This window comes from Lissotriton vulgaris, chromosome 4_1, assembly GCF_964263255.1.
Source record: "Lissotriton vulgaris chromosome 4_1, aLisVul1.2, whole genome shotgun sequence".
Classification (NCBI taxonomy): domain Eukaryota; kingdom Metazoa; phylum Chordata; class Amphibia; order Caudata; family Salamandridae; genus Lissotriton; species Lissotriton vulgaris.
The window spans coordinates 146,266,278-146,279,195 of NC_141691.1; the positions used below are offsets into that span (position 1 = coordinate 146,266,278).

At 42.2% G+C, this 12,918-nt stretch overlaps 1 protein-coding gene across 2 annotated transcripts in view; it reads left to right on the forward strand.

Moving 5' to 3' along the window:
* The window catches only part of FGF16 (fibroblast growth factor 16), a 53,091-nt gene extending 40,642 nt beyond the window's left edge, over positions 1-12,449 (forward strand). Inside the window, exon 3 of one of the 2 annotated variants that reach the window (XM_086966732.1) lies at positions 11,159-12,449. In XM_086966732.1, the coding sequence (XP_086822858.1) occupies positions 11,159-11,404 (246 nt within the window). In that variant the 3' untranslated portion in view covers positions 11,405-12,449. The remainder of the gene's footprint in view (positions 1-11,158) is intronic. The other variant, XM_086966733.1, reaches the window with a different exon arrangement.
* Positions 12,450-12,918: the final 469 nt, after the last annotated feature.

The window sequence follows — 12,918 nt, forward strand, 5'->3', positions numbered from 1 at the left end:
CTCTGGCTAGCTTCTTCTTTGACTAACTGTCTCTCCTATCATCCCTCTCTCCAGTTATCTATTTCTATAGTCAGCCTCCTCTCTTGTTGCCAGCCCCTCTGGTTATGATCCTCTATGGCTAGCAGCCTCTCTGGCCGACTGCCTCTCTGGCTATCCCTGTCTCCAGTAATGTTTCTCTGCTCATCTGCCTCTGTGGTTAACCCACTCTCGAGATTCTGATTTCTTTTGTTATTGCCCTCCCTTGCTATCAACCTCTCTTGTTAACTGCCTCTCTGGTTAACTGCCACTCTGGCTAACTGCCTCTCTGGATAGCTGTCTCTCTGGCTAGCTGCCTCTCAGGCTAGCTGTCTCTCTTGCTAGCTGTGTCTCTGGCTAACTGTCTCTCTGGCTAGCTGCCTCTCTGGCTAGCCGCCTCTCAGGCTAGCTGTCTCTCTTGCTAGCTGTGTCTCTGGCTAACTACCTCTCTGGCTATCTGCCTCTCTGGCTAGCTGTCTCTCAGGCTAGCTGCCTCTCTGGCTAGCTGTCTCTCTGGCTAGCTGCCTTTCTGGCTAGCTGTCTGTCTTGCTAGCTGTGTCTCTGGCTAGCTGCCTCACTGGCTAGCTGTCTCTCTGGCTAGCTGTCTCACTGGCTAGCTGTCTCACTGGCTAGCTGCCTCTCTGTCTAGCTGTCTCTCTAGCTAGCTGCCTTTCTGGCTAGCTGTCTCTCGTGTTAGCTATGTCTCTGGCTAGCTGTATCTCTGGCTAGCTGCCTCTCTGACTAGCTGTCTCTCTTGCTAGCTGTGTCTCTGGCTAGCTGTCTCTCTGGCTAGCTGCCTCTCTGGCTAGCTGTCTCTCTTGCTAGCTGTGTCTCTGGCTAGCTGCCTCTCTGACTGGCTGTCTCTCTTGCTAGCTGTGTCTCTGGCTATCTACCTCTATGGCTAGCTGTCTCTCTTGCTAGCTGTCTCTCTTGCTAGCTGTGTCTCTGGCTATCTGCCTCTTATTGTCATTCTCTCCAGTTATCTGTTTCTATTGTCAGCCTCCTCTCTTGTTGCCAACCTCTCTTGATATTAGCCTCTCTGGCTAGCTGCTTGTCTGGGCATCAATCTCTCTAACAAGCTGCCTCGCTGGTTATCCCGCTCTCTAGTTGTCTGTTTCACAGGTCACATTCCTCTCTGGTTATCGGCCTCTTTAACTAACTGTCTCCCTGGCCATCCCTCTCTCCAGTTGTGTTTGTCCGGTCACCCTCCTCTGTTGTAATCAGCCTCTCTGGCTAATTACATCTTTAATTATCAGTCTCTCTAACAAGCTGCCTCTCTGGTCATCATGTTCTCTAGTTATCTGTTTCTCATTTCCCCTTTCTCTCTGGTTATCAGTCTCTCTAACTAGCTGCCGCTATTGTTCTCTCCAGGTATCCATTTTTCTGGTTACCTGTCTCTGGCTAGCCGCCACTCTGGGTAACTTTCTTTTCCGTTCTCCATTTCTCAGGTTGTCAATGTCACTTATTCTAGCTTTCTGGCTGTCTGCCTGTTCGTTCCTCACTGTTTTTCTGCCCCTGGCTCTCTGAGTCGCCTGCTATCCTGTACTTTGATTCCTGTCTTTGTTTGCTTGTCTCTATTGCTTCCTCTCCCGTGCTGTCTTTGTTCTTTGTTGCTTACTTTTCATGTCCTAGTAGTCATGCCTGTCTGTAATGCTGTCATCCGAAAATCTCTTGCTTCGGATGTATAATCTACAAGGCCCTGGTATCAGATTTACGTTTCCACAAATCAAGATGAGTTCATAAAAGGGCAGTGCTGAGAAGCATGCACTTTATAATGTGTCTAAGAGCTCCGTTTGCGTAAATGAACAATTCATTCACGGAGACATCAAGCCAGAGTCTAAGCAGATCGTTCTTTCAGTACAATTTGTAACTCTTATTCACAGAGCATAGCGCGGCCTTTGGCGCACCCTCTGATCGTGGCTAAATGCCCTGATATCCTGTTGCTTCTTTTTCTGGAATCTAGGGGCATATTATCAACAATTAGCGATATTTATTGCTAAATAGGCTTATCGACATTTTTTTTATCGCCGAGCATTGCCAGATATTATCGTAGAGATAACGTGCTATTAGCAACGTTTATCTCTGAAGCAATAAAATTTCCGGTGATGGGGGCGAAATGCGTGAATATCGCTGTAAATCCAACGATATTCATGCATTATCGCTAACAGGGACTTAGCCTGAATATCCACCTCCCATTGGATATACAGGCTAAGAACTGGTCTGAGCAGGCATTAGGTTTTGGGGATATTCGCGCTTAGCGTGAATATTTCCATCGCTACGCCTGCGTTGATAATAGGCGATAGCGATGTTAGCAACTGCTTTCAGTCGCTAACAGGTTGTGTACGCCCACTTTGCATGTCATTAGCTATAAATATCGCTGACATGCAAAGCGGGCCCCAAACCGCTTGCTATTGCCTACAAGCTGTTGCTAACTGCTGTTAGCGACAGCTTGCTAATAGGGCGATAATCTCTTATCGTCCTCCTTGATAATATGCCCCCTAGAGTGTCTGGGGGGTGCCTTTGGCAAAAAAGGGAATGAATGCATGAATTTTATGAAGGCACTACAGACATGGGCCTGTGTTAGTATTATTGATCTAAGTCTAGTGCCAAGAAGCTGCTGCAAGGCGATATTCATTTATTGGTCAATTGTTTATGATTAGTGGACCCTTCCCGGGGTCACATAAATCCAGTGTTCAATCAAAAGCGCCATGAATTTGGCCTCCAACTCCCGAAAAGCCCTTTGCCTCTGATATATTCAATTGTGTTGTGTTATCAGCTTGGTCACATACGTGTGCAGAATGTTTTGAGAGTCTGTCCCACAGCAACGTTGTTAGCAATATCCATTTTGATACAACCATTCACAGGCCGTGCATGTGAGTGCTGAGTATTCCTGGGGTGAGAACAGTGTTTCTCAACCAGTGGCAGCGAGTTCACGGCCAATACATTTCTCCAGGCCACATTGTTTGAGTGACACGCCATATAATTACAGCCCTCGCCTGGCTTGTAATTTAGAGAGAGGCAAGTCTGCTCCAAGTTGCAGGCGATGCCATACCTCCTTGGGATGAAAGGCGGCGCTCTTTTGATCTGCTGTTGAAAGCCTTGCCAGGGCAGGTGTCAGCCTTACTTTAGGCTCTTAATAGCTGCGCTCGGTACCCTTTTGTTGAAGCCATAAATCAGGTCTGATAGATATTTATTTTCTAAGCATGAGAAGGGTCCTTTGCCTCTTCACTGGCACAGACTGAGGCTGCAAGACCTGAACTGGCTCTTTAGCAGCAGCTGGAACCAGCAGACAGCAGTCCCTCTACCTCTCCAACATGGCCGCCTGCTTCACTGCTGTCGGAGCACAAAGCTGTAGATTTCTCTAGGCTAGTCTCTTGTTGCTGTCAATGTAAACAACTGCTACCACGAGGGTATAGTTACCCTAATTAAAATGTTGTACATAGGTCCAATCATCTCTTTTTGCCCAGAAATCAATGACTTATACTGGTTGTTGTTTAGGGCTAGATGTAGGTAGAATAGATTTACCGATTTTTAATTACCGAATTTTACCGATTCGGTTAATTAAAAAATCGGTAAATCTAAGGGGTGGGTATGTAGGTATTCCAGATGTGCTGGAATACCGAATCGGAAGAATTCGGTATTTACCGATTCGGTAAATACCGAATCGGTAATGCCCATTCATTCCTATGGGCTTTGAAGCCCATAGGAATGAATGGGCATTACCGAATCGGTAAATACCGAATTTCACCAGGGTGCAGGGGGTGTCACTTTGACACCCTCTAGCACCCCAAAACTAGGCATGTGCGCCATGTGGCACACAGACATGCCCTAAGGGCATGTCTGTCTGTCACATGGCTAGGTGTGCATGCACACATGTGCATGCACACCTGAATTCAGTATTTTAACACCCAATTGGATTGGGTGGTAAAATACCGAATTTGTAGGGCCTTTGGGACTCAGAAGAGTCCCACCTACATCTGGGAATTACCGAATCGGTAAAAATACCGATTCGGTATTTTACAGAATCGGTAAATTTACAGATTCGGTAAATTTACCGAATCTGTAAAATTAAGGGCCCTACATCTCAAAATCCAATTACCGGTCGGTAACGGCCGAATTTGGCCGTTACCGACCGGTAATTGGCGATCTACATCTGGCCCTTAATTACTTCTAGTCGATGCAGCATGGGTTGAGTTATAATGCATCTCAGATAACCACTTATACAACCATCAGCAAGTGTGGTATTTTATTATATTGCAGTATTTATATAGCACTTTCTACCCCTATGTGGGACACTCAATCGATCAATTAATCAAACTGCATTTGTATAGCGCAGTGACTGTCACTCCTAGGTGTATCTTGGCGCTGTGTCGCAGTTGAAGAGCCAGGTCTTCAGTCTCTCTCTGAAGTCTTTCAGCAAGGAGGCTGAAAAGAGCTGGAGGGGTAGGTCATTCCAGGTCTTGGCAGTGATGTAGGGAAAGAAACAGCCATCCCTGCAGCTGTGATGGATGAGGGGGCACGAAGGCGAGTGAAGAGGAGCGCAGATGTCTAGAATGTTGGTGGAAGTTCAGTCGATGGCTGATGTAGGCAGATCCTAGGTTTTGGAGGGCTTTGTAGCCGTATGTGAGGGCCTTGAACTGGCATCTCTTCTGGATGGGGAGCCACTGGAGGTCTCTGAGGTGGGGGGGCAATGTACAATCATTTCGGGAGGTCCAGGATGAGTCTGACTGTGATGCTCTTTAAGGTCTGGAGTCTTCTGAATCTGAACTGGGTGAAGATGCCGGAATAGAGGGTGTTGGCGTAGTCGAGGCGGCTGGTGACAAGGGGATGAGTGGCAGTCTTTCTACTGTTGGTTGGGATTCATCTGATGATCCAACAGAGCAAGTGTGTGGAAGCAGGAGGAGAAAACTGCATTGGGTTGTCATTTCATGGTCAGTTGGCTGTCAAAGGTGATACTGTGGTTGCGTGTATGGTCGGTTGGCCGCTTTCCCGCTTCGTCCCTCCATGGCACTGTCGCTGTGCAATCCCACTCCTCATGAATGTGCTGCCTCCTTCCCTGCTTGCTGCCTAAGACAAGTTGCTTGGAGAGGGTCTCAATCAATGAAGTTGTTTTCATTGTTGCAACACACCAACCACAACAGTATCCTGCATCAAAGTGACAAATCAACCTTCAATCTGCATAAAATTGAAGTTTTAAGTAACAAAGTTAGCTTTTAAAATGTCAACTACCCTAAAGTCAAGTTGAAACTGTCAAGATAATAATGCTGTATCTTTCATTATAACCTATAACAATTCCAAATATCTTGACTTTTCAAAAAGTCTTTTTTATTACATGCATTCTTTAATTTATCTATCTGTGCCTTAATATTCCCCCTTTAAAATCCTGACCTACCCCTTAATGGTACCCTTCCCTTTACACTAGAAAACCGTTACTAGCCCCTACCCTGAACCCTAAAAGCCCCTAACTACACCTTAATGCTAACATTCCCTGAACCCTCTCAACTACTTCCTACCCCTCATTGCTACTCTTCTCTGCACCCTAAAACCTCTGTAACTACCCTTCTACACACCCTTCCCTGACTGCTAAAAACCTTTAGTACTCCATGATGCTACGAAACTCTGAAACCTACCAGCCATTAATACCCCTTAATGCCTCCCTTCCCCAAATCCTAAAAACCCTTACTAGCCAACTGCCCTCTTCCCCACCTCACTGTAAGTGTCACTCTTTACTTTAGCAGGTGTATGCCCCCTGGCCCCAGCTCCCATTACATTTACCTTATACCTATAAGGCACAACATTTTCCGATTTTATTTTTTTGTAGCACATCTTTTAAAAATATTATAATTCCACAAATTGACCTCGCACACCAAAAAGGCTATATGATAAACACAATGTTAATGCTCTATCAACATTCGTATTGTAACAGAGAAAAAATCCAACTGTTCTCCCCAGAAATTTTTCAAGTTGATTTTCTTCGTTTTATTCTTTCTTTATTTGTTCAAAAACTCGCAGATAAAAATAGCCAACACGTTTCGTCCGAAACCGGACTTCTTCAGGGCTTTGCGCAGTCTATTCTTATGCTAAGCGTCCCATCCGTCCTGGCAGGTGTACAAGCAATGAGTTTTATAGTTATATGGTTGGCAGATTTAATAATCATCCATTCATTTTGGGATCCAGTAGAGTTAGGGGAAGAGTAAAGTATATGCCATAAATTCGGCGTCTTCGTCGCGTGCGTGTGTGGTCGTCTGGTCTCCCGGTCCATGAAAGAATAAAACGAAGAAAATCGACTTGAAAAATTTCTTGGGAGAACAGTTGGATTTTTTCTCTGTTACAATACGAATGTTGATAGAGCATTAACATTGTGTTTATCATATAGCCTTTTTGGTGTGCGAGGTCAATTTGTGGAATTAGATGTACAGAACAAATTTTTATTTGTTCTATGTTGGGATCTAGGGGGTTGTATCCCAGACCATTTGCACCCTTACTTTGACTAATATTAGGAACTTGACCCTTGGTGCGGCCTCTAAAGCCTCAATCCCCTTCTTTGCTGTTTTAAAAATATTATAGTAAACATTTTTGACAGGTGATGCTCTACAATAGTAAGTAAGAGAATGGGGGAGTCAGGTCCTGGGACGTGGGGCTAGCTGGACCATTAATAGACTTAGTTTATGTGATCCTTCGTTTTCGTCAATTAACGAAACCGAAGGATCACATAAACGATCCAGCAAGATACTGAAAAGAAAGAAACTCAGTCAGGACCAACATTCTACCCACGAACCGGCGATGGCTGGTAAAACAGATACATCGTATAAAGGCAGAGCCCTGATGAGAATCCGTTGAGTTGACACACCGGATTCGAAACGCGTTGGGGTAAAAAAGATTAGACATTTATTTGTTGAATAGACTGAATGAATTAAATTAGAGTCTATTTCTTCTTTTTTGAGCTAACTACATCAAGTTGTAGTTCACTGACTTATGATTGTAATCAATTGTCTATTCTAAATCACGAGTTCGTATTTTTGACTCTTGTCTTTACATAATTATGAATGACTCTTGTCTTCACGTAATTATGGATATTTGATTGTGTATATATCAATTTGAACAACAACTGAGATTGCATGTGCTGCCAATCCTTTCACTCACTTTTTTAAGTTAGAACACCTGACCTTTAAACAAATGTTCCTGAGACAAAAGATGTCTTTTTACTTCTATTTTATTTTGAAAAAAGGAGATATTTTGTTATTAGAATATCAACAGAATTTTTAAAGAATTTTCACGAAATTTTTTTTGACCTTATGTACAATTGACAACTCATCATTATATAAACACAACAAAACTTTTTCTGTAGAAATCTTTTTTTGGACTTTATAGACAACATGTAATACAAAACACTCAGTCACACTACTCACAAACCACACTATTTACATATCTACAAACAATACAAAAAGAAAACATATAAATTGTATCTACAATGTAATCACTTGATTTACAATGAAGCCTAGAACCTAATTGTATATTTACAAAGCTATTCAAAAGTAAATATCATCCATTTCCTGGTTTGTTAAAGGCTTGAGAAGTCTACGCGTTTCGAACTCATATGAGTGAATGAGTTCTCATCAGGACCAAGGTCTCTCAGTCACTTAGAAACCAGAAACAACAACAGTGAATAATCTGGACACCCAGCCATATAATTCAGGGGTGGCCAGGCTTTTAGGCGACTCTGGGCGCTTGAGCCCCGCTCTGACACAACTCCTGTCAGAAACCCATAGATCGGGCGCACACGCTGACTGCAGCTTTCTCTTCCGTTCTTTTAGAAATTAATTCCAAGTGCCACGGACCATTTTTGTGACCTAACACTAAACCGGCTTCTTGAACAAACAGCCTCAAGACACGAGCCGGAGCTCAAGCGCCCAGAGTCGCCTAAAAGCCTGGCCACCCCTGAATTATATGGCTGGGTGTCCAGATTATTCACTGTTGTTGTTTCTGGTTTCTAAGTGACTGAGAGACCTTGGTCCTGATGAGAACTCATTCACTCATATGAGTTCGAAACGCGTAGACTTCTCAAGCCTTTAACAAACCAGGAAATGGATGATATTTACTTTTGAATAGCTTTGTAAATATACAATTAGGTTCTAGGCTTCATTGTAAATCAAGTGATTACATTGTAGATACAATTTATATGTTTTCTTTTTGTATTGTTTGTAGATATGTAAATAGTGTGGTTTGTGAGTAGTGTGACTGAGTGTTTTGTATTACATGTTGTCTATAAAGTCCAAAAAAAGATTTCTACCGAAAAAGTTTTGTTGTGTTTATATAATGATGAGTTGTCAATTGTACATAAGGTCAAAAAAAAATTCGTGAAAATTCTTAAAAAATTCTGTTGATATTCTAATAACAAAATATCTCCTTTTTTCAAAATAAAATAGAAGTAAAAAGACATCTTTTGTCTCAGGAACATTTGTTTAAAGGTCAGGTGTTCTAACTTAAAAAAGTGAGTGAAAGGATTGGCAGCACATGCAATCTCAGTTGTTGTTCAAATTGCTTGTGGCAAGCAGTGCTGTTGGGAGCCCACACCCAGTAGTTTTGTTGTTAATGTGTATATATCAAAGCAAATAATTTTGTATATACAATTAGCTATGTGTATGTTTTTGTGTTGTAAATAACTGTGAGTTGTAAATAAGCGTTTATTGAGCAAAATATAATACAATAAGGTGTCTTTTTCATACATCAAACAAAAAAAGGTAAAAATTAAATAATAAAAGGGTTATAGTGATATACCCGGATCAACCAGGAAGTTTCACTTGGTTTTTTCCCTCAAAAACAGAGGATTTGAGTAAGTGTGTGGCTACAATAGTGAGTGGCAGACTGTGGCCATATATGGAGCGGAAGTTTGGGGTTTATTTCCGGGAAGCCCTTCCAGATGGTGGGGAATATATGCGTGGCTAGACTTTTAGGACTCCCAAGATCCACATCGAGACTTATTACCCATAATGAAGCAGGACTAGGATTCCTTAAAGACTTGGTGGGTCTGGAACCATATTGTTATGGGTAAAAATATGGGGCCTCATTTATGATAAGTGACGCATCGCTGCGTCAAAACAGCGATGCGTCACTTTTCATTGCGCCCTCCTTGCGACACCAATGATGCATCATATTTACAGTATGACGCATCATTGCGCAAGGAGTTACAGATACGTCAGTATTTCTGGCGTATCTGTATGGCGCAAAAGTGACGCATTGCTGGAGTGTGTCACAAAAGAGACGCAACTCCAGCAATGTGTCCTTTCACATGGGGCAAGCCCCATGTGAAAAGGCCTGCGTCAGTCTCCCGCCTGCTGTGAGGCAGGCACAAGAAATTGATGAATTTATGTCCTAGAAGTGGCGCAGTGAAATCTTATAGACCATGACCTTTTCTTGCACCAAAACGCCCCCCTTGCATACATTAAACCTGGCGCAGGTATAATGTGGCGCAGGGGTTTACAAAGTGATGCATCTACCTAGATGTGTCGCTTTGTAAATATCACGCTACTAGGCGCATTTTGTACGCCACTGGTACGCACTGGCGGTGTAAAAGTGACGCACAGCCTCATAAATGAGGCCCACGGTCTTCTCTGGAGCTGAAGTTTACATGTGACATTGTTGAAGAAAAGCAATGCGCAGTCACTTCCATGGTTAGATTATGTTAAAAAGTCGCTTCTAGAGCTTGCGGTGATTCATTTATGGGCAAAAGAAGGTGATATTAATTCCCTTTCCAAGGCTCAGAGTAAGCTACAGTTCTTGCAATTTAGAGAAAATTTAAGGCTTGAGAGAGCAAATAATATGGTAACAATCCAGCATTACACTTTGCTTGCCCCATGAAACGGTATGGAACCCTGGGGCATATTATCAAGCCTGTGCGCTAAAATTATCGCCGCTTTATCGGCCGAAAACGGCCGATAAAGAGGCGATAATGGGCTTGATAATATGCTCTGTGGAATTCCAATCGAAGCACATGTTAGATGTGAAGACATCTAACATGGGCTTCGATTGGAATTCCACAGAGCATATTATCAAGCCCATTATCGACGCTTTATCGGCCGTTTTCGGCCGATAAAGCGGCGATAATTTTAGCGCACAGGCTTGATAATATGCCCCCCTGTCTCTTGTGGGTTAACCCCTTCCATGCTGATGACAGAACGGTTCCGTCATCAGCATCGGTTGAGCTGTGCTGATGACGGAACCGTTCCGTCATGACTCCGCCCGCGCAAGGCGGAGTCAGCACAGGCGCAAAATACGCCCCGCACGGAAGGGGCTAAAGCCCCAGAGCATAGATTTTATCTTTCACGATTGCGACTTAATATGTTCCATTACTTATGTTTTTTCTCCAGTTACTCGATCTGGGTTTGCTTAATTTTATGTTATTTTGCCCACTGTGTGCGTTTCATAGATCACGTTTTTTGTGCCCCATTGTCAGAGGGAAAGTCACATAATGAGGGTTTGATTTTCCTCCAGTGCCTTGAGTCACCAATGATCTGTATTGCTATTTGAACTTTATCACCCATGCTTTGAGATCAAGGAAAAGATATATATTGTGAATTTTCGTTTTTGATTGACATGTTTTTTTAGGATGTTTTTGTCTCGAATTTGACTATCTTTTAGAGCTTTATTTTTAACTTTGATGTACTAAATTGTTTTATTATGTGCTTTTACGGTTGAATATCTGTCCAAATAAAAATTTACTGAATTGATCTGATATAGAGTTTTAAGATAGACCGTGTAGGCAGTCGAAACACATCAATTGTAGTCACAATAAAATCCTTTGAAAGTGAGCCTGAGCCTACTGGAGCCTGTTTTGATTTGTAAAAGGGCAAGTTGAAGGGAGATATATATATATATTCATTCTGAATTTTATGTGGGTCTTCATCATATGTGGAATTGGGTAAATTTTATTGTCCTGGGTCCCACAAAAACCTACCACATGCTTGATTATACTATTGATTGAGAAGTTACATTTTATGCTGAAAGAACAAACCTCAGCCAGTTTGGAACTGCATCTATTGTGCTGCCTTTTCACAAATATGATGTTGACTTAGGCTGGAAATGCAGAAGATTGCTAAACTCTTCAAGCAATTCATGTCTTAATTCAGTGCTTTTTTTTTCACAGAAGAAGTTAACAAGGGAATGCGTTTTTCGTGAGCAGTTTGAAGAGAACTGGTACAACACGTACGCCTCCACCCTATACAAGCATCCGGATTCTGAGAGACAGTACTATGTGGCCTTAAATAAAGATGGCTCCCCGCGAGAAGGATACAGGACTAAGAGACACCAGAAGTTTACCCACTTCCTACCGCGGCCTGTGGAAACGGCCAAAATCCCTGTCATGTACAGAGACCTCTTCCACTATAGGTGATGTTTCCAGGTGATGGCTCTTGGTGCCATGTACATACAGGATCTGGGTCCCACCTCTTCTCGCTGAAGCTCTCTTTTCATAGTCATTCCTATAGACTCCTTAGGCAACGTAGAAAAGCACTTACATTGACTTCTACACACTACCGCTCCTCGCCGTTTTAAATGTATATCGGGGCTATTTCTGTCGGGGAGGTAGTGGGTGGCAGAAGGTGTGGGACCACTGCATATAACCTTTGGTCTTCACTTTCTGTCCCTGATGTCTACTCAAAGAAAGAATGTGGAATATAACATGGTATGAATGACACTCAAAAAGAGAAGAGAAATTAAAAAAAACAAGTCCCCCTACTAATGGATGCAAGAGGGAACGAAGCACCACAGACTGACACAGATGCTGCTGATAAGCTTGGAACTGATATATGCTAAGAAAAAAACTATGGATGGTACCCTGCTGAAGAAGAGTTTTTTGGTTTTGTGTGGGCTCATGGATTGATCCCGACGCGTGATGTTCCTGCTGTGGGGAATGTTATTAAGATACAGGCATGGATACTGTGCATAAGGACAAAACCCTATTTATATAAAAAAATGTATATTATATTTATTTTATATATTTATTTATTTCAAAATAACTTTATTTTTAATGAGAGATGTTATGACCGGATTTTTTTCGACATGGAGAAAAAAAGGTCCTACTGATAAAGGAGACAAAATAATAATTTTGACTTTAAGAGCTTGCTGGCAATAAAATTGTCTTTATATTGTGGACTACTTTTTTAATTTGTTGTTGTTTATTTGCTTACTTACGACCAATCAATGTGCTTTCTTGTGCACGGTATTTACAGGTCAAAGGAACACGTTTGCCGAACTTCAAAATTCCAACAGTTTAGCCGTTGAAATGAACACTTTTTCCATGAATTAACAAACATGATTGTTGATTGACCCAACTCTCACTGAACCAGTGCATGCAGTAATAACTCATGGCTTCCAAAAACTGTTTCTCCTTACTTACTCCAACTATACATATTTCCACAAGTAAGTTTGCATGCTGTACCAACAGGAAGCTGGGGGATGTTTTCAGCTTTAGAAAAGTCTGCAAGAAGATTAGGACATCTCTATCAATGTTCTGATTAGGTTGATTAAACACTCATTGGTCAGATCTGCAGCAGCTATTTCGTGAGCACTGTGACCACCCACTCTTCTAAATGATTCAGGTTCTCATTTAGGGTTTGTCAGGTCTTTTCTAAGTTTTACTTTTTCTTGGCAACACCCACTGAATTTACAAAACTGAGCGTTTTACGATAAGTCTGTTCCTGGTCGTACAACACATAGTTAAATGCTTTTTTTTTTTTTTTAAATTTTTGAAAACCTTTATTGATACCAGAACACACAGCTATTCAGCCTGACATCCCGGAGGCAAGGCAGCAAGAATAAAGGAGAAAGATAGTGTCAAACAATTGAGACATAATCATCGAAGGTTAATTTTATATGATATAAATACAACAACAGGCGCCCGCGGGC